The 26,930-nt window shown below is 43.5% G+C and overlaps 1 protein-coding gene and 1 long non-coding RNA gene across 3 annotated transcripts; one reads left to right on the plus strand and one right to left on the minus strand.

Annotated features, from left to right (window-relative positions):
- Positions 1-780: 780 nt before the first annotated feature.
- Ints14 (integrator complex subunit 14) lies at positions 781-26,930 on the plus strand. Of its 2 annotated transcripts, none has more exons than NM_001077631.2 (13): positions 781-887; positions 1,643-1,947; positions 4,275-4,552; positions 6,639-6,746; positions 11,922-12,077; positions 12,641-12,759; positions 13,167-13,309; positions 15,566-15,658; positions 18,086-18,230; positions 19,724-19,857; positions 21,938-22,056; positions 23,927-23,992; positions 25,808-26,930. In NM_001077631.2, the coding sequence occupies exons 3-13, from the start codon at positions 4,331-4,333 to the stop codon at positions 26,048-26,050; spliced, it is 1,548 nt and encodes a 515-aa protein (NP_001071099.1). In that variant the 5' UTR covers positions 781-887; positions 1,643-1,947; positions 4,275-4,330; the 3' UTR covers positions 26,051-26,930. The 2 variants fall into 2 exon arrangements, with proteins under 2 accessions (NP_001071099.1, NP_780362.2); NM_175153.4 differs by having other exon boundaries at positions 879-1,206.
- On the minus strand, positions 7,201-11,661 carry Gm25640. Its single transcript, XR_001779209.1, has 2 exons — positions 11,146-11,661; positions 7,201-9,933 (listed from the first exon to the last, which is right to left on the minus strand). It is a non-coding gene; the product is annotated as a predicted gene, 25640 (long non-coding RNA).

Consider the following 26,930-nt stretch of genomic DNA (forward strand, 5'->3'; position numbering starts at 1 on the left):
TAAGCTTAAAGAAAGCCATATGCCTAAGACTTTACAGGGAGCTCTGTGTTCTCACTTGTAATTGCTGTTGTGAAGTATTGGTCTTTGAACCATAACTACCCAGCGTTCTGTTAGCATCCGTTGAGGCCTACTACTAACTGACATTCTCCAGGCCCCTACAGCCCACAGGGTTAGCAAGTCACCTTTTGCCCACCTCACCCTCTCATCCCCGCCCAGGAACTCCCTGAGGCATATGCTATGCTAGGGACACCTGGTGGAGAGAAGCAGGCAGGGACCCTCAAAGCCTTACATGGAATCCTAAAAGCAAAACCTTCAGCACATCTCAGGCACAAAAGCAATAACTGAGTCACGCTTCTGCCGGTCTCAAAGTCAGGGTAGGGAAATAACGTGGTACTAAGATCTCAATGCAACTTAGACTCAGGGCAGCCAGGTGCTTACAGTCTGAGCACTCAGCCGGGGATTACAGTTTTTTAAGAGTAGGAAGAGCATCCTACTGTTCTGTCGGTGTGACTGAGAATTCTGAAGAAGAAAAGCAATGACAGAAATGTTAGACACTGGCCAGGGGTCTACAGGTTAATAAAAAGGCAAAGCAGAGATAAATGGAGGGAGGCACCCAGAATGGGGTAAGACAAAGGGGGAAGGGCCAGAAACCCCCCGCAGGGCTCAGCCTGGGAGGAAATTGGGGCTCCGTGGGCAAGAGACAGAGGAGGAGCACCCCCTAGCGTCCCGGGAGAGCCACAACCCAGCGCCCGTGGGCTGGAAGCCCCGCCCAGCCCACGCTATTCGCTGCCTCCGGGTTCCCTTATGTCGCACGGCCCTTAAGTTCCGGCTATGGCGCGCGGACGGAAGGTTTAAGCGGACGGACAGAGGCTGGAGATGGGCTCCGGGTAAGTCAGGGAATGTGCCTGTTGAGGGCTGTGTTTCGATGGCGGTTGGGGTTACAGGGGAAGGAGTGGAAGGAACAACACAGGGCGGGCGGCGGACCTTCTCTGAGGCCCGCGTAGGGTGGCGGTCTCAGGGGCGCTGGCTCCAGGGCCTGCGACAGGCCTGCCCTCTGTGTGGCCCGGGTCTTGTAAGCAGCAGGATTCCGCGCTTGGGGCCGTGTTTCTTCCTCCCCTGAGAGTCTTCCGTCCCTGGACCCTGAGACTTCCGTCCCCTCTTTCCCCGAGAGTTCCATACAACAAATGTTTTGGGCTCGTTTTAAAGGTAAAGGTCTATTCTTCAGTTGCAGTCTTAAGTGAACTCTGCTGCACTTCAGGCTACCCATTCAGATATTAATCATCTGAGAATTTAGAGGAATTCGTAGGGCAAGCCAGAGCGACAGAAAAGCCGACGTGTATGCACTTAGAAACTGAAGTGGAGCTTTGAGAGATTCCTGAGCGTCAAATTGCTATGAATGGGCTAATGATCCCCTTCAGAGTAGAACTATAAATGTAATTGATGGCTTTTAGAGCAGTCATGTGGCGAGGATGTATCATCAGGAGTAGACTGTCCAGGAGAAAGAAAACCCTTGGTTATCTGAAACATTGTAAAATGGTACCAATTGGAAAGGCTGAGGGCGGTGTGGGGAAATTTGATCAGAGTCAGCCCAAGTGAGAAATACATCGTGTTATCTACTAATGAGAGATCTTTTATTTTTCAGTTTTGTGGCTAAGCCCAGACTGCTTGAGTGAAACAGCCTTCAGGGACGTTCCATTCTTTCGTTTATCCCAGTGCTTACAACCCAAAAACAAAATTGGATTGCCACAAGTCGGCCACGGCTGAGGAAGTGCACTCGGGCCCTGACACAAATGCATCAGTCAGGAGAAAGAGCCAGCTTCTCAGGTGTCTTCAGAGAAGGCCAGACTGACAGCTGCGGTCACCCATTGCAGTGCTAGCAGCAATTTCATGGACTGGAAGTGCTTGTTGGTACTTGATCCAGAAAACTGTTTCTCAATCTCTTAAGAGGTGAGGGCGTGATCATCAGCTTTAAAAACCATAAAGGCTTCCGTGCATAAATGTGACCCACAAGAGCTGGATAAACTGCACCTGAGCAGAAGTGCAGGACTCCCTGGTGGCTCTGCTTAAATAAGAAAGTGTATTTTTGTGTACAGAGTTAAAATTTACAATGTATTTTCCTAATGAATTAATGTATGTTGTATTAGGGGTAGTTCATTGGTTATGTTGAGATTTTGATGAGCACCTGCTGTGTGCCAGATGTAAACCTGAGTAGACATTAGGAAGCAAAGTCTTTTTAAAATTTTATTATTTTTTTATTTTTTTTTTGGTTTTTCGGGACAGGGTTTCTCTGTGTAGCCCTGACTGTCCTGGAACTCACCCTGTAGACCAGGCTGGCCTCGATCTCAGAAATCCGCCTGCCTCTGCCTCCCGAGTGCTGGGATTAAAAGTGTGCGCCACCACTGCCCAATATGAAGCAAACTCTTATTGTGATCCTTGCCCTTAGTGACCTCATTTAATACAGTTCTGAACTCACTTTTCCTAGGCAGCATGGACCTAGGAAAATGCTAGTATGTAGCAAAACAGGGCAGTAATGCTTGGGGGTGGGGGGTGTCGGGGGTGGTGAGGTCATGTCATCTCCCAGAAGAGTGAATATGTTTAACACATTGTTTAATGAGACAGAGAGAGGGATACATATTTAATTTTTCCTTAGGGGCTGGAGTGGTTCCGTGGTTAAGAGCACTTCTGGAGACCCTGAGTTGAGTTCCCAGCACCCACATTAGGCAGCTCACAACCACCTGTCCAACTCTAGGGACTCTAACACCCTCTTCTGGCCTCTGAGGGCACCTGCTCATGTATGGCAGGCGCTCACACAGATACATACACTGAATAAAAAATGAAATTTTCTTTTAATTTTCTTTCCTACTGTCTAACATTTTGGACTGGTAAAGAGAGTCTGAAAAGTAAAACTTTTTTCTCTGGGTTAACTTCATTGGTATTTGATACATGAGCTGTTACAATATGTGAGATGTATCTATGGCCAATATGTGGTTAAAAAAAAGGCTTTTCCTGTTTGATCTGCTCTTACATATAACATTGTTGCCATGAACTAGTATGTGCTGAGTTCCCAACAACCTACTTACAAAGGAATTGCAGACTGTCACACAGTTACAGTTGGACATGTACTGAAGGGCAGTGCCTGTTGTTAAATTAGAGAACACTACATTTTGAATCTGTTGCATCTACCCTAATTCTAGATGATGTATGCAATGTGATTTTTTTTTTCCTATTTTGGTCCTTTGAGACAGGGTTTCATATAGCTCAGACTGGCCTCAAACACCTTACATAGCTAGGAATGACCTTGGGCTGACTCTCCACCTTGCTAGGGCAGAGATTATAGGCATGCACCTCTGTTTTTTGAGACAGAGTCTTACTATATAGCCTTGGCTATCTTAGCGCTCACTATGAAATCCAAACTGGCCTTGAATTCACAAATCTGTGTCTTGGGTACTTGGATTAAAGGCATATGCTACCTTGCCTGGCCTACAATGTGATTTATATGAATTCGCATGCAGCCTGTACACACATACACATACGCATATTGTGAAGTGCTTTTTTTTTTTTTTACTCATTCTTTATATATAATCTGTGTCCTTTATTTATAGCTCTATAAAATGTTATTGACTCTGCAGATGAATAGAGGACCAACAGTCTCAACCCACATGAGCAGATCTGAGTATCTGGGAACTTTATTCTTGAGAAAAGAAGATATGTTTTCTCCATACTGAATCTTATTTCATTTTAAATATGAAACAATATTCATCAAGACACTGGCAAAAAAGTTAGCAGTTGTCAGGTAGTACATACCATATACTGGCTAGGTTGTTCTTCAGTAAATTGTTAAGGAGTTGAAGTAGGAGTTGTGTAAAGTGGAAGCTCCATAGTCAAAGAATTTAATGAATTGAATGTAATGTTCTTGGTTTATGCTGGTTAGTGGGTGTGTCTAGGAGAGGCCCTCATGGTCAACTAGGCTTTGTGTTTTCCTTCTCCTGTAATTCTGTGGTGCTCACCACCACATAGTTCTGGGAAAGTGGTTTAAACTGTGGTTGAGAAAAAAGAAATTGGGGCTGGAGAGATGGCTCAGTGGTTAAGAGCACTGACTGCTCTTCCAGAGGTCCTGAGTTCAAATCCCAGCAACCACATGGTGGCTCACAACATCTGTAATGGGATCTGATGCCCTCTTCTGGTGTGTCTGAAGACAGCTACAGTGTACTCTTATACATAAGGAAAAAACCCTTCCTTCCCAGGATATGTAAACTCTTATTTCTCTTCCACAGCATTTCTCTGGTTGTAGCTGGCTGTGTGCTGAGAGGGAGTGCTAGAATTGTCCATCATGCCCACTGTGGTGGTAATGGATGTGTCCCTGTCCATGACCCGACCTGTGTCTGTCGAGGGCTCTGAGGAATACCAGCGGAAGCACCTGGCTGCCCATGGCCTGACGATGCTATTTGAACACATGGCCACAAATTACAAGCTTGAATTCACAGCGCTGGTGGTGTTTTCGTCACTGTGGGAGCTGATGGTCCCCTTTACGAGAGACTACAACACCCTGCAGGTACGCATAGGAATAAGCTATTGTGGATATTGAAGGAGCTCAAATGGACTGGGAGAAAAACAGTGTTATGATTGCTAAAATCAGTACAATTTTAGAACTTGGAATTGTTTCAAAGAGCGTAGGTATACAATCTATAACAAAACAAGATTCACAAGGTCTTGGCTTTCTTCTGGCAGAGCCATGAGATAAGGATGTTGCTGTATTTTCCTCTCTTGGTCTTCTGCAATCTGAATGCTAAAATCCAGCATCTTTATGTTTAAACTCCACTCCTTTCTGGTTTTTTCAGGACAGGGTCTCTCTGTGTAGTCCTGGCTGTCCTGGAACTCACTCTGTAGACCAGGCTGGCCTCGATCTCAGAAATCTGCCTGCCTCTGCCTCCCCAGTGCTGGGATTAAAGGCGTGTGTAACCACTGCCCGGCAGGAAGCAAAGTTTCCCACACAACTTAGGAAACTGGAAAATAACCCGTCCTTTTTTTTTTTAAATCAATCATTGTTGTAAACATTTTAAATTATGTTTATCCTGACAAATAACTGATTTGCAGATACCAAGATACACTTTAAAACCTTGACCAGTGGGTATTGTCTTCCGGGCTTTTCTGTGGTGTGCTAAACAGTTTACTCTCTGACATCTTTAAATGATCAATGTTTCCAGAGTGCGTAGCATGGTACCATGCCCCCAGTGATTAGTCAGTATTTGTGGAATTAAACTGAGCAGTTTAAATGAAGGTTAGGCAAGTTAGGAAACAAGGATCAGTTTAGCTTAAACTTAAAAACTATGTATGGGAAAGGGCTAGAGAAATGACTCAGCAGCTACGAGTACTTAACACTGCTCTTGCAGAGGCACAGGGTTCAGTTCCCAGCACCCACATAGTAACTATAAGTGTTTGTAACCCAGTTTCAGGACATCGAAACCTCTCCTGATCTCTGAGGGCTCATACATGCACACACGCACACATTTGCACATACAGGCACACTAAGTACTTTAGAAATATATGGAAAACATTTGTGTTAAGGCATTTCTTACTTTAGTCCCCCACCCCCACCCCCTTTTTTTTCTAAATGTATTGGATCACTTTAGGGGGATTTGGGACAGGATCTTTGCTGTGGAACCCGGGCAAACCTTCAATTCTCAGTCTTCCTCAGCCTCTTGAGCACTGGCATTAGAGGCACCAGCATGCTTGGGTCTTACGAACTTTCTTATAAGTGATTAAGCTTAAGGGTTCTGATGTTCTGGAGTCTGTATGGACTTGCTGTATGCAACTGGGCAATCACAGTTAAGATCTGGAGCTCTGGCATCAGGCTGCCTGGCTTCTGACGGCAGGCTCTGCCTTCTCTCACCAGAAAGTTACTCGGTTGTTCTGCACCTTGGTTTCATTGTTTAAAAGGAGTGGAATGACGGTCAGACACACATGCTGGAAATGGCGTGTAAAATGTGGTTAACGTTTGATACGGTTGTCATTTTTGTGATGTGTTTTCATTTTTGAATTTAGTATTTTCCTTCAAGCCCACTTAGACACAGGCTTGGGACTAATTTAGGGGGCTGGAGAGATGGCTCAGCAGTTAAGAGCACTGACTGCTCTTCCAAAGGTCTTGAATTCAATTCTGAGCAATCACATGGTAGCTCACAACCATCTGTAACAGGATCTGATACCTCCTCTGCTGTGACTGAAGACAGTGATAGTGTACTCACATACATAATAAATAAATAAGTCTTTAAAAAAAAAAGAAAGAAAGAAAGCTAATTTAATTGTTCCTTATACTGAGAAAAATCTCTTACTGTTTTTGTTTAAAAAATCTGCTTTGGGGCTCCCAGAGGCACTGTATCCCCTTTGTAGCATATGTACTTTGAAAATCTTGTGTTTTCTAATAACGAAGAGAACGGTAAACACTTGTAATTTTTAAATTTTTATTTATTTATTTATTTATAGACAGGGTTTCTCTGTGTAGCCCTGGCTATCCTTGAACTCACTTTATAGACCAGGCTGGCCTCAAACTCAGAAATCCTCCTGCCTCTGCCTCCCAAATGCTGGGATTAAAGGCGTGCGCCACCACCGCCTGGCATCACTTGTATTTTTTTATTCAACAGGAAGCACTGAGTAACATGGATGATTATGACAAAACCTGCTTGGAGTCTGCATTAGTCGGCGTTTGCAATATTGTCCAGCAAGAATGGGGTGGAGCGATTCCTTGCCAGGTAATGGTAGATTCTTTCTCCTCGCCCTGAGTAAAATGCAACTGCTGAGGCTTCAGCATTCCACAAACCATATTTTATACTGTTCATGTCTTTTGAAAACGGCACTAAATGCTGGGGCTGTAATACAGTGGCAGGACACCTGCCTAACAGGCACAAAGGCCCCAGGTTCAAGCCCCAGTATTGGAAAAGAGAAAAGAGAGAGAAAGAAAAGAGTATATGAAAAAGGCACCAAGTCACTCTAACTCATCATACTAATTTAATCCACTTTGTGCTAATATGCACATGAGCCAGCAAAATTATGCCTCAAGGCAAACATCTTCCTAGTAAACTGACTACAATGTAGTACCAGTGTAGAGGAGACAAGGGCTCACAGTGGAGTTTAAGAACTGCACTCCCTAGAAAGGTGGTAGTTTTGAGTTATAGAATTGTAAACATCAATACAATCTGGTCTTTCTCCATCACTTCAGTGTAGAGTTTATTCAGCAAACTTGCGTCTCGGGTCTAGATTGTGTGGAATTGGAGAGAGAAGTACCATCAACTTACCTGCTCCTTATGTGGGGTCTGCAGTGGCTCCATGTTAGCATCAAGTCAAAGTCGACAGCAACAGAAAAGGGAGTCAGACGTGTATAAACAGATGTGCCCAGAAGAAGGGCAAACACGGCCAGCAGGAAAACATAGCAGCCCGCAGTTTCCCTGTGTGGAGGCTTTGCAGGGTTCCACACCACTCACTCACTGCAGTTGTAGTATGATAGCCGCCACCGCATAGTAAAGGAGCGAGCATGACTGTTGCTTGATTTACCAACCTAGGCAATGGTTAGGGTACGGCCTTTGGGTCAGATTGCCCCCATTTGTGATATATGACTTTATATTAGAAAGTCAAGTCAGAATTTAGTATCAATAGCATCATTGGTATTTTAATTTTTAATTCACAGTAAAATTGTGAAGCCAGGTATGTAGTACACTCCATAGTATACATGCCAATAACTCCAGTGCTCAGGAGGCTAAGGCTAGAGGATTGCCAATTTGAGACTAGCCTGTACTACCAAGTGAGACCCTGTCTTACAAAAACAAAACAAGGGCAATAGAAGAGATGGCTCAGTGGTTAAGAGCAATTCCCAGCACCCACATGGCTGCTCGCAACTGTCTGTAACCCCAGACTCAGAGCATCCAAAGGCATGAGGTATCCATATGATACATAGACATACAAAACACTTTATACACAGAAAATGAACAAATACAATTTAAGCAAGGGAGGCAGTGTGTGTGACTCAGGTATTAAGAATACTGGCTGCTCTAACAGAGAACCCAGATTTGATTTTCAGCACCAACATGGTAACACCTCACCTCTGTAACTCCAGTCTCAGGATCTGATCCCCTCTTCTGGCTTCCTTGGAAACCATGTACACACATGATACACATACCTATGTACGTACATATATACACACATACGGAAACATACATACAGGTATGTATACATACAGGCAAAATATGAAAAATATTTTTTAAAAGGAACAATAGTTACAAGATTGCCGTTACCTGGCAGTGAGGGAAGGCTTGAGCTGGTTGAAAGACATGAAAGGATATAGGAAGTGTGGGCTGCCTGTTCTATAGAGGATGAAAGGATATAGGAGGTAGTGGGCTGCCTGTTTTGTAGGGGGGGGAGGATGCTTATGTAATCAAATACAGTGTCAGAATTTATACTAAAAATGCTCAGTTTTGCTGCATGAAAATTACATCTCAAGTCAAACTGGGGGAGAAAAGAAAACCTATTTTATTACTGTGAAAACCATACTATTTGAACTCTTGGGCTCAAAAGGAACCTGTATCACTTTACAGTTAAGTCACATTAGTAAACACTTGTTAAAAGAAGACAACAAATGGGACTGGAGCGATGGCAAAGTTAAGAACACTTGCTGTTTGTGCAGGAGACTGGGTTTGGCACCCACAGTGGGACTCACCTGTTTGTAACTGTAGCTCCAGGAGAAGGCTCCAAAAGATGCCTTCTTTTGTCTTCTCAGGTCTTAGTTAGCTAGGGTTTTAATGCTGAGAAGAGATACCATGACCAAGCCAACTCTTATAAGGACAACATTTAGTTGAGAGCTGGCTTACAGGTTCTGAGGTTCAGTCCATTATCATCTTGGTGGGAAGCATGGCAGTATCCAGGCAGGCATGGTGCTGGAGGAGCTGAAAGTTCTATATCTTGTTCTGAAGATGAACAGAAAAACAAAACCCACCCCCCACAGTGACACACTTCCTCCAACAAGGCCATACCTCCAAATAGTGCCGCTCCCTGAGCCAAGCATATCACACCCTGCCATGCAGGCACTCGGACATACACAAAGAAAATAAACATAAGTCTTTAAGAAGACAGAAAATACTTTTTGGTTCATTCTTTTCAGGAAAACAGTATTTATGTCTGTGCACTATGTGCATACCTGGAATATTCAAATGAATATCAGATTTTCTAATAGTAAACTAAATAGACAGTTTTGTCAGCGTCTTCTGAAGTGGCAGTCAGCAGGTAGCAGGTAGTTCATTGGTTCTTCCATGGCCATGGCTAAGAACTGGTGTTCTTGGGTTTTGGATTTTGTTTAATTTTTTTTTCTTGAAGATTTATTTATTTTATGTATATGAGTACACTGTAGCTATACAGATTGTTGTGAGCCTTCATATGGCTGTTGGGAATTGAATTTTTAGGACCTCTGCTCGCTCCAGTCAACCCAGCTCACTCAGTCCCTACTTGCTCTGGCCCAAAGATTTATTTATAAGTAGTATAAGAAGTAAACCACTAGCCAGGCGTGGTAGCGCACGCCTTTAATCCCAGCACTTGGGAGGCAGAGGCAGGCGGATTTCTGAGTTCGAGGCCAGCCTGGTCTACAAAGTGAGTTCCAAGACAGCCAGGGCTATACAGAGAAACCCTGTCTCGAAAAAACAAAAAAACAAAAAACAAAAAAGAAGTAAACCACTATTTAGAAATTGTTGGTTCCTAGTAAAAGAAATCCCCTATTTTCAATTGAAAGTCTTCCCAAAGGCCCAGGCCTTCTGAGGGATCTCCATTCAGCATTTGAGACTGTAGACATCAGTGCTGGTGTTGGTATCCCACACGCTGCAGCCATTTACGAGGCTGAAGAGAACCAATAATCTTCCTTTGGGATCTTAGGACATCCACCCAGGGCTTCACTATCACCTTAAAGCAGTGGGGATAGAGAAAATGGCTTTTCAGATACCTTTCAAATTGTAAGTTAAACATGCATTTTTTAAAGGTTTTGTTCGCTGCTACCAAAATGGCCTTACAAGATGTTTTTACACTTTAAAAGTCAGAAGGACAAGTAACAGACCAGATGCACTTTTTTAAAAAAGATTTATTTATTTATTATATGTAAGTACACTGTCTTCAGACACACCAGAAGAGGGTGTCAGATCTTGTTACAGATGATTGTGAGCCACCATGTGGTTGCTGGGATTTGAACTCCAGACCTTCGGAAAGCAGTCAGGTGCTCTTACCCACTGAGCCATTTCACCAGCCCCAGATGCACTTTTAAAGCAGTATCTTTTTGGTTGACGAAGAATAGGATTTGTCATCTTTAAAAATAAAGCAGCAAAAAATAAAATAAAATTGCAAGGGGCTGGAGAGATAACTTAGTGGTTAAGAGCACTGACTGCTCCTCCAGAGTTCCTGAGTTCAGTTCCCAGCAACCACATGGTGGCCACAACCATCTGTAATGAGATCTGATGCCCTCTTCTGGATGACAGCTACAGCGTACTCACATACATAAACTAAATAAATAAATCTTTACAAATAAATAAATAAAGTAGCAAAATTCGGATGTTTGAGCTGGATCTTCTAAGTACACATACAAATGAATCTTACTATTTCTTATGCCAGTGCCTTCAGTATTAAACTTATCTAACAATTGGGTTCGAGGCCAGCCTGGTCTAGAAAGTGAGTTCTAGGACAGCCAGGGCTACACAGAGAAACCCTGTCTCAAAAAAAAAAAAAACAAAAACAAAAAAAAACAAACAAAAATGCAGCTAAATGAAAATTGTCTGTGATTGCTTTTTTTCCTTTAAATGTTTGAAAGTAGACCTTTGAAACACAATTAGAGCTGAGTGTAGTAGTGCATACCTCTATTCCCAGCACACAAGAGGCAGAGGCAGGCAGGTCTTTTTTAAGCTAGAGACCAGCCTGGTCTACAGAGTGAGTTCCAAGCCAGCCAGAGCCTAAAAGTGAGACACTGTCTTTAAAAAAACAAAACTTATTGTTGTTGTTGTTGTTATTATTATTATAACAATAATAACATAGATGAAAATGTGTATATTTTAGATACAGAGTTCATTGACTTCACAGTGCATAAATGTATATAAGCACCAGTTCAATTAAGCTATATTTCCAACATACCTCCCATCCAAGGTTCAGGAAACCTTGAGAAAGAGGCTGAAGAACGAATGTAAGAGCTGGAGGATGTGGGGGGAGTTCTGTGAAATACTGTGTTCCATACATGACACGCCATCCCACTCATGAATTCACAGTCCTTGTAGTCCCTGCATAAGATCAAGCCGTAGATTTCCAGTGGATCAAGGAGGGGCCTGAGGGCCTGAGGAGAGAGACTGGCAATTGATGACTTCTGAAGGAAGGAAAGTCATTTTTTCCTTGAAAGTGTAGCCCTTGGGAGGTTGCTAGGCTCCAGGGGTGACTCCACACTCATGTGAATAAAGGCACCATTAATTGTACTCACCGTTAAAATACAGAGAGGAGGAGGAGGAAATAAAGTGGGTAGCCTGGGGAGAAATGGAGGAGGAGATAGGGAGAGTGGACATGATCAAAAACATTTATATAGCTGAACTTGTCAAAGAATAAAAGATGCTCTAGCCGGGCATTGGTGGCGTATGCCTTTAATCCCAGCACTCGGGAGGCAGAGGCAGGTGGATTTCTGAGTTCAAGGCCAGCTTGGTCTACAGAGTGAGTTCCAGGACAGCCAGGGCTACACAGAGAAACTCTGTCTTGAAAACCTAAAAAAAAAAAAAAAAAGATGTTCTACGTGTATAAAACATCAAATGTGTCTATCACCCCACAGAACCACCCCACATGTATATATGTATATATGTGTGTGTATGCATATATATGTGTGTGTGTATATATAATTTAATGTACAATCTTCTTGTTTTTACATACAGGTTGTTCTGGTGACTGATGGCTGTCTTGGTATTGGCAGGGGGTCACTGCGACACTCCCTAGCTACTCAGAATCAAAGAAGTGAGAGCAACAGGTTTCCACTCCCCTTCCCTTTCCCATCTAAGTTATATGTCATGTGCATGGCGAACTTGGAGGAGGTAATACTTTTTACTCAACTCTTTTTAGTTTGATTAACTAAATTTTAGGGCTTAGTATCTTTGTTGATACATTTGTTAATGCTTTCTTATGTATGCCATAGCATTGTCTCCACTGATTTCAACTGAGGCTGGTTACAGTTTTAAAGACTGCATCTCAAATGCTCACTGACATTCAGATGTTCCCAACTTAGGAACATAGCTGGGGTTGTCTTTCTTTCTGCTGGTGGGTTGTGGGGGATCCAGGTGTTCTTCTGGGTGTTATGTCCCTTATTTGGAAGTTCTTATGTCCATTGCAGCATAAATGTTGAAAGAGTATGTGTTTTAATTTTTTGGTAAAATAATATTACTGTTAGCATGCTTTACTAAATGCTAGACTGCTTAGTTTTTCCACTTGAGAAAATTATTTGACTTTTCTCTACTCCAATTTTCTTTCAAATTGTAGTTCTTTCTCTGTCATTTCCTGTTAAGAAAACCATCCCAGTTGTTTCCTGCTGCTGTTACGCTAGTCTTGGTGTGCTTAGAGTGATTGATGATTTGTGCCCTCCTCCCTTCTCTCTCTGCAGCTTCAGAGCACCGATTCCTTGGAATGCCTTGAACGACTCATAGACTTAAATAATGGTGAAGGGCAAATTTTTACTATTGATGGCCCCCTGTGTTTGAAAAATGTGCAATCTATGTTTGGGTGAGTATATGTGTAAAGCCTTCCATCTTAATATTTAATTCAGAGTATAGTTTGACAGCTAGGAAGAATATCTGTTTTATTATTGCTGATTGTGTGACTCAGTTCTCCCCAGGAGCCCAGCTCTCAGATAAAATGAGCAGAAGCAGTAGGTTTAAAAGTTCTCTCGTTTTCTGATTAAGTATAACTGAGTCTATATATTAGCCTGCAAAACTGACTTCCTTATAATGCTCAGCAGTTTCTAACGTTAAATTGTTTGGGCCTTCTCTGAATTGAAATCTTATCACAAATGTCAGCTTGTATTCTGTGTCCCAAATGCTAAGGTTAGAATCAATGGGAAACAATAACAAAGTTTGCATCTTTAAAGATTTCTTGTATATGTGTCATATCTGCTCTGTAATGTCTTCTAGAAAGCTGATAGATCTGGCGTACACACCTTTCCATGCTGTTCTCAAGTGTGGCCACCTAACGGCTGATGTACAAGTCTTCCCCAGGCCAGAGCCCTTTGTTATAGATGAAGAAATTGACCCCATCCCTAAAGTCATTAACACAGGTAACTGTTTGAAACTTCCTTCTTAATTTTTCTGTTATCTTTAACTTACCTAAGAGATGACAGGTTATTGTTTTTGGGTAAGAGCTTAAGTTAATCTCCAATCCTTGGTCACTATAACTACATGTTACTAGAGTTTAAAAAAAAGAAAAACAGACAGATTGACTTAAAATGATAATAAGGTCTTCGGTCTAGTGTTCTTCCAGCTGAGCTATCTGAGCCACCTGAGGTGATTCTTGGTAAAGCTTCTGAGATTCATTAGCATCATACCTAAGGTATATGAAGAGCTGTCTTCTAGCTCTGGCGCTGTGACTTGTACACTGTGACCCTGGAAGTTAGTTGCTTCTTTCAGTCCTAATGAGTAGGTGTGGGGAATGAACCAGTCATTTGCTAAGCTCTTAGTTCTGGTAGACGAAACCATTCTAGCCCTGCTTCTTGTATTAAGCCCAAAACAAAATGCTTTCTGCATCCTACTGCTTCGATCTAGTGCATGTTTGTTGATGCCATACTTAGCTGAATTTGAAAACTTTGAATTGTGGAGAGTTGCAGGAGAGAACTGTCTTCCATTGGCTGGAAGACTCCTGAGTGGTGAGTGCATGTCAGAGCTCTCAGGGACAGACATCATCGCTCTAAGAGTTGCTGATGCCTGGCCTAATATAGTCTGACAGTTACTAGATGCTCAACAGGTAATTGCCCACTCAATAAATGATTAGAAATAAGTGTGACTTATTTCTAATAAAGTGTAATTAAAGTAAATAAGTGTTGATGGTTTGGGGTGTAGAAATTTTAGAATGAAAGCCTGTGAGCAGGCTTTCTGCTTTTGTGCCTTTAGCTTTTGGCTGTCCAGAAGTAGGACCCAGGTTCATTGTCACAGAATATAGTAAACTGTACCTAGGGTTTAGTGCCTTCAAACCAAATTCTACTTCCCTCCTGCCCTTTATCTAAATATTTCTTTTCTTTCCAATATAAACTTTTAGTCTTATACTTTGTAACTTGTACCTAAGTCACCCAAGTGTTTGTCGCAAGCCCTTCTCTACTCAGCTCAGAGCCATTAAATGCTCAGCTAGGGAGGCGCTGACAGCCGGCCTGCAGGGAGGACACACCCTGCTGTACCACAGAAGTAGTCACTTGGGATACACAGCACGATCCTGGGATCCTGAAACTGTTCGGCTAATGTGGCTAATGTGTGCTTCTGGATATACTTAGGAGAAAAACTGAAATAGTGAATGAGTCTATTTTCTTTACAGTTTTTATATTTTCAAAGTTTTGTGTTAATTACTTACATAATCTAATATTTTATTAAAAATTCAGTTTAACTTTAGTGTTTTATTTTATTTTTGAGACAAGGTGTCACTAGAAGGCTCTGGCTGGCCTGGAATCCTGCCAGTTTTGCTTCCCAGGTCCTAGAATTAAAGGCGTTTGCACCACACCCACCCAGGAACTTTTATTTTAGGTTTGTTTTTAGGAAATACTTTTGGGTCATAGCATGGCTGCTGTAAAGGAAAGAAATCATTATTGTGTTATTCTGTATAGAATTTTTTTTCTCAAGTAAAGCTTCTTTTTTAGTATGGATGTGGTATATACACAAGAGTGTGCAGGTGTATGCAGAGGCCAAAGGAAGACATTGTGGGTCTTCCTCTATTATTTATGCCTTATTGCCTTAAGACAGGCTCTCACTAAAATAGAAGCTCCCATTTCATTGGCTTTGATGGTTAACCTGCAGTCTCCCAGGACCTATGTCAATATCCCCTGAGCCTGGAGTTATAACTCATATGGAGGTACGAGTTACACTCTGGTTTCTGTGAAATGTTGGGGATTCTAACTGCAGTCCTCATGTTCAAGCATTCTTAGCCACTATGCCATCTTCACATCCCAAAGGAATGTTCTTAAAATGGTGGCTCTACCTTCCAAAGGCTGAATGAGGTTGTTGTACTTACTTTAACACTCTCCATATGTGACCTTACTGCCCTTGATTATACAGGAGAATTCGACCTTTAAGCTTTTGCCTTGACTAAGTTCCTAGCCTCATAAAAATAAAATTTACCTTGTCTTGTTATAAAACTTGAATTCATTAAGTAAAAGTCATTACAGTTTAAGGTACTTAAAATGAAAATTATCTATGACCTTAAAAAAGTTTAACAATTTTCCTAGTTATCATATTTGAAATTTTTGCCTTGAAATATTTTTTTAGAATCTAACACATATAAATAATGCATTTTCCCTATTGTGAATACTTCTGTGTTGATTTCTCGCTTACAGACTTGGAAATAGTGGGCTTTATTGACATAGCTGATATTTCCAGCCCCCCAGTTTTGTCCAGGCATTTGGTCTTGCCCATAGCACTTAACAAAGGTGAGTTCTCTTCTTCTCCCTTTGGTTTACATGGGGCATTGTGCTTTCTGAAGTCATTCCTCAGTGCCGGATGGTAAGCTGGCCCGCTGGGCAGACTTGAATGGAAAAGCACTATCACTGAACTGGATTTCAGAAAGCTAACGTTGCCTCAGATCCCAGAATAGGTAAGGTGATGCCTTTCACTGTGGAAGCTTTTGACACGTTACATTGTGCACTGGTTTGGGGACTGATGGTGGAAGACCTCTTCAGAGGTGGTAGCTCTAGGATCTCTACTCAGGGCTTTCCTAAGAGGAACACACTGAGAGAAAAAGGGGAAAGGACACAGCTTTGTTCTGCCAGTTCCAACCATGCATACAGAGCATGACTGCATGCATCATGACTCCTGCTTGGGAGGCTTCACTGCAGACTGTACATTGCTGCATTAGGAGCTGTGAAGTCATATCCCCAAATCTCAGCATCTCTGAAGTATGCCAACCCCTAGCTGTTTGAAATGTTCGTTGCTGTGTTCTAAGTTGACCATCTACCTTATATTTAGCAGTTCTCTTCAGGAAATATGTGTTTCAGGTCACACCTCCCTTCTTGTGTCCTCTGTGTCTGTGAATGCTTTACTATGAGAGCTGGCGTATAGATCATCCCATGAGCCTTAGTCACTCATTCACAGCAAGGAGCATTGTAATGCTCTTTTATTTTCTATGTGTTTTGAGACAAGGTCTCAACTCTGTACTGTAGGCTAGCTTCACACTCAGCCTCCTAAGTACTGGGATTACAAGCATGAGCCACCGTGCCTAGTTCACAAGCAAAATCTTGATATTCATGTACAGCAGCTTATTAGGATCATTGTGTTTATAAACCTATGTTTTCGGAGAACAGCCAGATTGTCCTAACTGTCACATCCTAGGAGTATTCTGTATGCCTATATAGTTGCTAAGCAGAAAGTAAGCAACATATTGGGGGCAGGGAACAGTATAGGGGCAATAAGAAAGCAGAACAGGGCAGGATTGTAATGTGCATTGAATACCAAGCTATCATGAAGATCCCTCCTGTTGAAATAAAGAGTCTCTGAGTAAGCGATCAGACAGATGTTTTTAGAGGAAAGTTAACTGTAAGAAGATTCACCTACAGCAGTGTATGGGAGACCCTAGAGTTGAGACCTTTAGCCAAGAAGTTCATACCATTATGTACTTTGAACTTGTTTCTCCAGTGTGAGGGCTGTCAGCTTGGGCCACACTTGATACTTCTATGTCTGATTCTCTTTAGATTGGTGCCTCGAGTCTCCAATGGCATCTCAATGAATTTTCTATAGGAATGCTATGCAATTGTTTTTATATACAACTCCCCTGGGCTATATAATTCATAAGCCATAGACTTCTATTTAAAGAGGATAATTAGAGTTAAATGAGCTCAGTAGTAAAGCATAATATATCTATCAAGTCTAAAGACTTAAGTTTGATACCCAGTACACCCCCTCCGAAAAAAAGTTTGTTTGTCTGTTTGTTTTTAAACAGGTAGGAAAATGATGTAGTTAGTAAAGTAATAAAGTTCTTGTCTTGAGAGCATGAAGACCTGAGTCGAGTCACCAGCACTTATGTAAAAGAGCTGAGTGGGTACACACTCGTAGGCCAGGTACCCTGGGGTAGATAGGTCTCATGAATGAATGAATGAATGAGTGAGTGAATGTTTTAAAGAAAAAAATCCAGATGGAGTAATAAAAGCTTATAATCCCAGGCTAAGGAGGCAGAGACAGGAGGAGCTCTGAGGCTCACTGGTCAGCCTTCCTAGCCTGGTTGGTAGGCTCCAAGCCAATTCGAAGCCTGCTCAGAGTGGGTGCATTTCTAAAGCTAACACTTGAGATTGTCTTCTGGCCTCCACACATCTGCATATGCATCTGTACGCATGCTTTTTTTAAAAAGTGAAAAATGATAATTTCTCTCATGGTAAATAAATGGTATCTTTTTTGGTGGGAGGGGGCAGGGTTTCTTTTCTCTGTGAATCAACCCTGGATGTCCTAGAACTCACTTTGTAGACCAAATTGGCTTCAAAACTTTCAGAGAACTGCCTACCTCTGCCTCCCTAGTGCTAGTATTAAAGGCATGTACCACCATGCCAAGGCCAAGTGGTGGCTCTTTAAAGTATGTTTACAGAGTCTGTATTGCCACCATCACCATCCATTTCAGACCTTCCCATCATCCACCAACAGGAACCCTATAACCATGGATCCCAAGACCCCTTCTCTCTGTGGGCTGCCTCTGCTAGCTGTTTCATATACGTAGATTAATGTATTTGAAGTTTTTATATGGACATTTTGTGGAAAACTGTGATTTTGTAACTTGTTATAATGTTCCTTTACAGTTCCATGTAGTTCCCTTCAAAGCATGAGATAGTTAAGAGTTGAGAATTTTGTAGCTAATATGCTAACCTGTTTTACAGAAGGTGACGAGGTGGGTGCTGGCATCACTGATGACAATGAAGATGAGAATTCAGCCAATCAGATTGCTGGCAAAATACCCAACTTCTGTGTCCTGCTCCACGGCAGCCTGAAGGTGGAAGGAATGGTGGCACTTGTCCAACTAGGGTAGGAAGGGTTCATTTGTATTGCTGACCCAGAGAGAGCTACACAGTGGAGCGTTTCACAGACCTAAGGAAAGACATGGAAAGATCCTGGTCACTCTTCCCTTTCCTGCCATACCCTTCCCACCTCCATTACCTTCCAGTCCTTAGTTATCCCACAAAGTTAGTGGGAGGTGACCTTTTTAACTGCATCGATTTAATGTTATATATCTTCTCTTTTAAGTTGTTAGTCACATGTTTACTTTAGAGAGAGAATTTTGTTGTGACCCAAACTGTTCACACATACATGATCCACATGCCTCAGGCTCTAAAGTGCTGGGATTACTGCTATACCAAAAGGTTTTCCTTTTTAAATCTTGCATGGGTGCTGAGAAGCAAACCTTGGTTCTCTGCAAGATGGATAGTGCCTCTCATAGTGACCTCTGTTTCTGGGAACCCACACTACCTACTGCTGCTTGTTAGCTCATGCCACCCCAACACTGCACAGATGAGGAGACTGAAGCTTTGAGAGACAGGAAATGGCCCAAGATCACAAAGATAGCAAACCCAGAGCCAGAGTTCTTAACCTGCATGCTTAGTCCAGAACGCATGCGGCTGCTCTGAGTTCCTTCCCTGTGTGGAAAGAACCAGCTTTCATATTGTCTGTAGTCGTGAAGCCTGCAAAGCTGTCTGCTTCTCTTCCTGTAACACCTGGTACTGGAAAAGAGGAGGGGGCCTTCTGGCCATGACCCGGTTTTGTCGGATATAAAAGATCAAGGAGTTAAGATTAATCATAGGAGGCATATCTCCATTTCTGCTTGAATGAAAATTCCCAAAAGAATACAGTAGGTTTTTTATTTATTTTATTTTTGTGTGTATACACCTGTGTGTGTGTTCAGGTGAGAGCAGGGTGTCCATGGAGACCAAGGGCTGGAACTGGATGACAGGCGATATGACCTTCTGGTCCTCTGCAAGATGGACAGGTGCCTTTGAGAGAGGCCTGCTCTGGTTCCTGGCACCCACGCTCCCGCTGCCTCTGCCTGTGGGGCTCTCCCAGGGCCCTTTCAGAAGCTTGGGCAGAATTCCCTCACTGCTGCAGACCTTGCCTCTGGTGTTGCTGCTGTCACTCCAGGAGGCAACCGGAGGGACCCAAGGGCTGCGGCATGTGTTGCTCTGCGCCCAGGCTCAGACCTGCTGTACTTTCACAGCTCTGTTCTCTCTTAAACCGCTTTCAGTGCACACAGAGCTACACACACTCACACACACTCACACATATGCTCAGTCTTACACTCCTCACACACACACACACACACACACACACACACAGTTTTGTCTGACTAATATGTATCTCAGAGAGTTGGAAATATTAAGTTCATTTTCAAGTTTAAGATTTGGCTTTGGTGAAGTACTACACCTGACCAAAAACTTAAGACTGTTTTCAGAAAGGCAGAACCTAGACTTCTATAACCTGACGGTCCTAGGCTTGACGTTCTGATCACCCATCTTCTCTTCATCTAGGCCTGAATGGCATGGAATGCTCTACTCCCAAGCAGACAGCAAGAAGAAATCAAACCTCATGATGTCTCTCTTCGAGCCTGGCCCAGAACCTCTCCCGTGGCTTGGGAAAATGGCCCAGTTGGGGCCCATCTCAGGTATAATGCAGACAGATCTTACTTACTTGACATTGTTGTCTCTCTGCTGCTATGAATGTCTGAGTGTTGTTGGAGCACTCCCGAGCTCTCTGATGTGGGTGCATACACGGAGGACCTCAGAGTGTTTAAGGCTTGAACTCAGCTGTCTCGGCTCAGGGAGTGAAGCAGGTATAGTGTCATTCTGCGCTCTGAACGGAAAACCCCGCGTGTTCCCACTGTGCAGTCAGGGTTCTCAGACCACACAGCCATCTTCCTTTTGGAGACGCTTTTCCCTCACTTCACTGGCATTGTTGCTGTTTCTAGTCTGTCTTTTCTACCTCTTGTCACCATTGTGATCAGTGGGGCAGCTGGAGGTCATCCACCTGTGGCATTGGGAACTTAAGGCATAGCTTGTCCCATCTCCATGAATCAGGAAGTAGAGTTGAGCTGGTGGAAATTGGCTTGTAACCCTCAACTCCCACGCCCATAGAGCCCATTTCTGGGTATTTGCCCTGTCCGAAAGGTTCTCCAGGGGACATTTCCCATTCAAATCTCAACAGGAAGTGTATGTAAAGTGCATGGTACAATGTAGGTATAGAATTACAGATGTCTTTTCTCTTCTTGCCTCCGTTTCCAAAATGTCCTTTGGTTTCTCCTGTTGTTGTGCTCTTTTTGTTCCTTCAGGTATAGTGGGTTCAGACTCCCAGATCTGGACCTTGAGTCTCACCTGGTGTCCCTCCATATTTGCATGTTGCATTTCCAGGTCTCGGCTGGACTGCACTGCCCCCACTCTCACTGCTGATACTGCTCTGCTCACTCCACCCTTCCTTTGGTTTGGAACAGGCCTCCAGCTCTGTTCTCACCATTACCCTTAACCCAGTTGGCTCCATTTCCATTTTAGAGCTGTCTGCTATCTAGTCTGTGCCCTGTGAATAAAAGAGCTGAAGTTTTCAAAGTCTGATGGGGAGTAGACCCAACAGTGCGTGAGGTCAGGTCACAGCCAGGAGCACAGCTGATCTGACAGCTGCCTGGGACTTAGGAAGGAGATCTTCCCGGGCAGAGGCACGCCAGCTGAGTTTGCTAAGCTGATGGAGGAAGAAAGGGCCGGGGAAGCAAACAGACACCTGTGGGAAGGGAAGAAGAAGCTGGAGTGCTGGAGGGGCAGAGAGTAGGTTAGAGACTGGCTGAGAGCAGAAAAGACCTGCTCCCAAGTGACTGTGTGCAGGTACTGGGAAAGCACAGCTGAGGCGGAATGATGATAGCTCCTTCTGCTGTGATGCCAGCACTCAGGGCAACAGTTAGGAGACTGTGTGCTGGTGGCCCTAATCCAGGTAGGAGATAAAAAGACAATCTGCATTCCAGTGCTAGTGATGGAGTTCAGTTGGTAGGGTCTGGCAATGCATGAAGCCCTTGGTTCAGTCCTCAGCACCTCATATGTCCGGTGTGGTGGTGCGCACCTGTAATTCCAGGGGTCTGCATATTACAGACTGCAGTGGCTTTAATTAAAGAATTTGGCTATATAAAGTAATTGAGTGTGTGTGTCTCTGTGTGTATGTGTGTCTGTGTCTTTGCATGCATGTCTGTGTGCATGCATGTCCATGTGTGTGCCCGTGTGTGAGTATTGAAACAAGGTCTTGCACTGTAACTCAGGCTTTTTTTCCTGCCATGTGTGACTCCGTAGTTAACTAGTCACATGAGATTATTTAAATTTATTTAAAATTTAAGAACATAAAATTGAGTTCAAGTGTAGATGTTTCTTGTATCCTACAAAGTTTGGGTGAAGAGATCTGGGCTAAAATATAGAGCTGTGGGTATGCTGTAGCTATAAAGTGAGTTTTCCCAGTGTGTGTGTTTGGTTTGCTGCCCTTGGCCTTTGTGTGAAGCTCATGTGAAGCTGGTTCCTTTAGGACATTACACTAGGTCCCTGCAGACTGTCTAATCTCCTACTTCAGTGACTCAGCTATTGAGAACAGGTTCTCCAGCATGACTGAAGTTAATGTAATTTTCTGTTAATGATAGAGCAATTCAAAAGCTAGTCACCTAACTGGAAATGTAATTGTGTTTGCTAGGTGTTGTCTTCAAAATTGTCTTTTTCTTTAAGATGCTAAAGAAAATCCTTATGGGGAGGATGACAACAAGAGCCCATTCCCCCTGCAGCCCAAAAACAAACGAAGTTATGCCCAGAATGTGACTGTCTGGATCAAACCAAGTGGCCTGCAGGTACACAGTGCTTCCAGAGGGCTGGCAGGGGGCTGGGTTTGATTGCTCTCTCCTTTGCTACTGTGTAATTCATTTACTTCTAATGTCTGCCCTTGTTTTCCAAAAGGACATGAGATGGCCTACAGTGAGACACATACACAACACAACCATTTTTTACAAAATTTAGAGCAATAACAAAACCAGAGGGAAAATGGAAACAATTGTGCCTGCAACCAGAGGCAAAATGGCACTTGTGTTTGAGGACTTTGGTTCTGGGCTTCCTGCTACCAAGGTCAAAAAAGAAGCAAATGCCTGTATAGTTTTTCTTGTCTAATAACAATAAGCATGGCAACATTTCTGGACAGAAGGATTTGTTCAGCATTGGATCTTATTTTTTATTCTTTATATTTTTAAAACAGATTCATGTAGTCCAGGCTAGACCCAAATTCACTGTATAGGTTGGGCTGGTTTTGAACCCCTAATCCTCTTGTATCTACCTGCCAAGTGCTGAGACTGCAGACATGAACCATCACACCTAGTGTATCAGCACTGGATCCCCAACCCCCAACATACCACACACACACACACACACACACACACACACACACTGTTTCACTGTGTAGCCCTGGTTGTCCTGGAACTCTGTAGACCAGGGTGGCCTCAAACTCAGAGAAATCCATCTGCCTCTGCCTCCCAAGTGCTGGGATTGAAGGTGAGTATCACCAATACTCAGCCAGAGCTGAAATTTTTAAAATATTTTTTGAGAATTTTGTATATCAGCATAATGTATTTGATCACATCTACATCCCCCCTCCCAAGTACTCCCAGGCCCTCCCCAACACATCACCTCCCCAAATTCATAAGCTACCATGCACCAGGGGCAAGTCCCTTAAGAGAACAAAGGGAGCCCTCACCAAAGGGTCATCAACTGATAATAGACCTTCAGTGAGGGTGGGGCCTCAGGAGCCAGCACTGCCTTTTAGTTTAAAAGTCTGCATGCTCCAGGCAGTGGGGCACACCTGTAATTCCAGCACTTGGGAGGCAGAGGCAGGCGGATGTCTGAGATTGAGGCCAGCCTGGTCTACAAAGTGAGTTCCAGGACAACCAGGGCTACACAGAGAAACCCTGTCTTGAAAACAAGTCTTCAAGTGCTAAGGTTGTGGATTTTTGGCAGGGAGGGGACGGGGGATGGGGGTTGTTCGGGGTAAGACAGGGTTTCACTCTACTGTAGCCTTAGCAGCTCTAGAACTGGCTCTAAACCAGACTGGGGTTTAACTCACAAACAGCCCTCATCCTCTGCCTCCTGAGTGCTGCTGGGGTTAAAGGCCTCACTAAAGTAACAGTCACCAAACCTGGCTGTTACTGTTTTAATTGTTTTGGGGTTTGGGGGGGGGGGGAGGAGATAGAAAGGTAAGTATTAAATTTACCATTGCAGCCATTAAAAAATGTATGGGTTAAACACTGTTTATGTTATTGGATGACCATTGGCATTATCTAGTTCCAGACAAGAAACCCTTGTATGCTTAACCACTGAACCATCTCTCCAGCCCTATTTTAAGTTGAATTTTTAAAAAAAAATGTCCTGTGAGCTAAGGGTCCAACTTCATTTTTCTGTATTCATTCAGTTTCCCTTTTCCCATTGATGGTCTAGCCATAGATATGTGGGTATCCTGGGTCTATTTTGATGAGACAATTATTAGTTTAATACCATGAAGCTCTCTAAGAGGGCAGTGCTGTAGCCATTGTTGAGAAAAGCACTGAAAGCGTCTCAGGAGTCTCCATGCTGACACGAAGTTTGTCCTTATTTCCATGTCTTTAAACGCTTAAAACTACTCATTTTTCTCCCCAAAGCCACAGAATTCTAATGTTGAACTGTTTTTATGCTTCATAGACAGATGTACAGAAGATCTTAAGAAATGCAAGGAAGCTCCCTGAAAAAACACAGACATTCTATAAGGTGAGACATAGGAAAAGGTGGACCTAGTGGGTAGAAGTATGAATGTGTAGAGCGATTACATTGGGGTGCGCGTGTATCAGTTTTCTTAACAGTGCAATCAGGGGTGGCTGGCTAGGCTCTTCCTCTCTCCCAATCCAGTTGAATCCAGCCTAAATGACACAGTCCTGTGCAGAAGGTTGCTGTGAGGGGCTCAGCAAGCAGCTCAAAGGGACCATGAATCCCAGCACAACCTCACCACTCTTGCGTGGGTATTAGGGCTAACCCCAGCAAACACTGCACATGATCCCTAGGGAATGTCCCAGAACACAACAGAAGCTGCCTCAAGGAATGACTAGCCAACAGTTAGTGTAAGGGAATGGATGTGCTCTGCAATCATGCCTAGCTAGTCTAGAATCACACTGGTTCTTCAGGGACCAAAGTGACAAGGGATGAAGTGGAGTGGGGACATTTGGGCTCACCTTAAGAGAGAAGGAAAGGAAAAGGAAAAGGAAAAAGAAAAGGAAAAAAAGGGAAAGGAAAAGGGAAAGGAAAGGAAAGGAAAGGAAAGGAAAGGAAAGGAAAGGAAAGGAAAGGAAAGGAAAGGAAAGGAAAGGAAAGGAAGGCAGGCTCTTACTGGCTTAGCTTATAGCTTGCTATGGAGATCAGGCTGGCCTAGAACTTGGAGATCTGGCTAGACTCACTGTTTTACCCCCTTGGAGTTTGGCTGAATTAGATTAAGTGCAGTTTGAGGTGGGCCTTAGCCTGTTAATTTTAAAGTACAATAATATGTAGGGGCTAGAGAGATGGCTCAGAAGTTAAAGAGCACTTTCTACTTTAGAGGACTTTCAACTCCCAGTGGCTCACAACCATCTAAATGGTTCCAGAGGATCTGACCCTCTGAGGGCACCAAGTATGCACATGGTGTGTGTGTGTGTGTGTATTCAAAACACCAATATACATAAAAATGAAAATAAAAATAAAATTTACCCTTGGGTGAGTATATCTTCCGGAGAGCACACCTACCTTGTCTGAGTAACATCTTACTACCTTTATCACTGTTGTCTTTCAATCTAGTTACTAGCAATCTGGGAAAATTGGACAAAATATAGTTTTAATCAGAGTTTGGTCAGAAAGCCTCTCAGCCAGCCATACCTCCAAACTCTGTGATCCACATAAGCCCTGGACCTGGGCTCAGCTGCAGCCTATCTCTGCAGTTTGTACATGTTTGCTAGTGTTCTTTCTGTTCAAGCAAGCATGCTTGTACAGTCCTGAGGTGGTCTTTTATTTTTCCTGATACATTATAACTAGCTTCACGTCTGAGAACTAGAAAAGGCCTGACACCTGGCTGCTTCAGTTCCTCAAGTGCACGAGGAAGGAGCCTCCTCCCTGTGTAAACAGGGCATTTGAGAGCACAGCAGCCACCCAGCTTGGCCACAACATGTTCGAGCGAGTGGTGGGTGCTTCCTCTGCTGTCTCCTCCAAATGTGTTCAGTCACTCACTCCATATCTAATCAGAGAGGCACCAGGCTGAGGCCGACATCTGGAGCCAGCCTTTCCCATGCCTGATTAGGAGAGGGAAACCAGTCCCCAGAGTCAGCACGAATCCTGTATGCAAGGTGCTTGCTTTGTTTGGCATAACTGCATTAACTGTGATCAGCTTGCTGACGATTCTAGCTGCTGAGCTGAGCATGCAGCAGACATCACTGGCCAGTTATGCATCACGCTGCTGTCCCTGGTCCTTGTGTAAAACACTGCTTCCTAAGTGAGGGTCAAAGAGAACTAAGTCTAAGCAGAGTGCTTGGAGATTGTGTGAAGAGAACTATCCATGTGTTTCAGGAGCTGAACAGGTTACGAAAAGCTGCCTTAGCCTTTGGTTTCCTGGACCTGCTTAAAGGGGTGGCCGACATGCTGGAGAGGGAGTGTACCCTGCTGCCGGACACAGCCCACCCAGACGCCGCATTCCAGCTCACCCACGCTGCCCAGCAGCTCAAGCTGGCCAGCACTGAGTATGCCATATATGACCACAACATCACACCCCTGCACACAGACTTCTCAGGGAGCAGCACTGAAAGAATGTGATGCTGAGCTCTGGAGCGTTCCTTCACGTTCACTTTGTCTGAAGGCAATTTAGAGTTAAAACCTTCTCCAGCTCTATCAGAAACAGCATTTGCCCGTCTGAATGTTTCTACTGCAGTCTGAGAAAGGTCTGAAGGCTGGTTGTCTGGGGCTCAGTCTCTAGGTCCAGAAACAGCCTTTGTTCCATGATAGGCACAGCTCCTGAGAAGCTTGGACAGATGAGGAGCGAGCGCAGGAAGAAGCCTAGGCAGCCAGGGCCGTCTAGCATCCAGAAAGCGACTCTTCATGTCTCAATTACAAGGACATTCTTAAACTTCTGTGCTTGGAAGAAGCAATCCAGATGTCTAGAACTTGCCTAAGTACAAACCCGATGCCATTGAGTTTCAATTTTTTTCTTAGAACTTGTTAAAATACAAGTGGCAATGCTCAGGTGCTTCTGGTGTATCCCAAGGTACACATTTTTAGACTGTAACCACAATATGTGTAAAATCACTCCTGTTCATGTTTTTAAATGAAAATTAAATATTTGATTTTCTATAGTGATTGCACTTAGAAACAAATGGTGTTTTGATCTATCTTATCCCTTGAATATAATACAGCTTCCAAAATGTCAGACTCCTAAGAAGCAATGTCTCTCGGGTCCTGTGTAACTTCCTAGTTTCTGACAGTGATCAAGCTTTGTACCTCAGCAAGGTTCTGGCCAGTGGTTCTGAGAGCACTGATGGGAGAGTCAGGCCTCCCAGGCTGTGCCTGCACAGTGCTCACCCAGTGCTTCGTGACTGCCTTCAGTACTCCCTTAGGCTCCTGCCAGAGTCACTGTGCCTGAACAAAGCACTTTACCCATTTAAAACTCATGAGATTAAATGATGTTTAAGCACAAGTT

The sequence above is a fragment of the Mus musculus genome, chromosome 9 (genome assembly GCF_000001635.26).
Source record: "Mus musculus strain C57BL/6J chromosome 9, GRCm38.p6 C57BL/6J".
Classification (NCBI taxonomy): domain Eukaryota; kingdom Metazoa; phylum Chordata; class Mammalia; order Rodentia; family Muridae; genus Mus; species Mus musculus.

Excerpts from the sequence above, each read along its gene's own strand:
- Ints14 (NM_001077631.2), top strand. The coding sequence starts at position 4,331 with ATGCCCACTGTGGTGGTAATGGATGTGTCCCTGTCCATGACCCGACCT. Across the intron at positions 12,760-13,166 it reads AATGTGCAATCTATGTTTGG|AAAGCTGATAGATCTGGCGT; the intron begins GTGAGTATATGT and ends AATGTCTTCTAG. Across the intron at positions 19,858-21,937 it reads CCAGTTGGGGCCCATCTCAG|ATGCTAAAGAAAATCCTTAT; the intron begins GTATAATGCAGA and ends TTTTTCTTTAAG.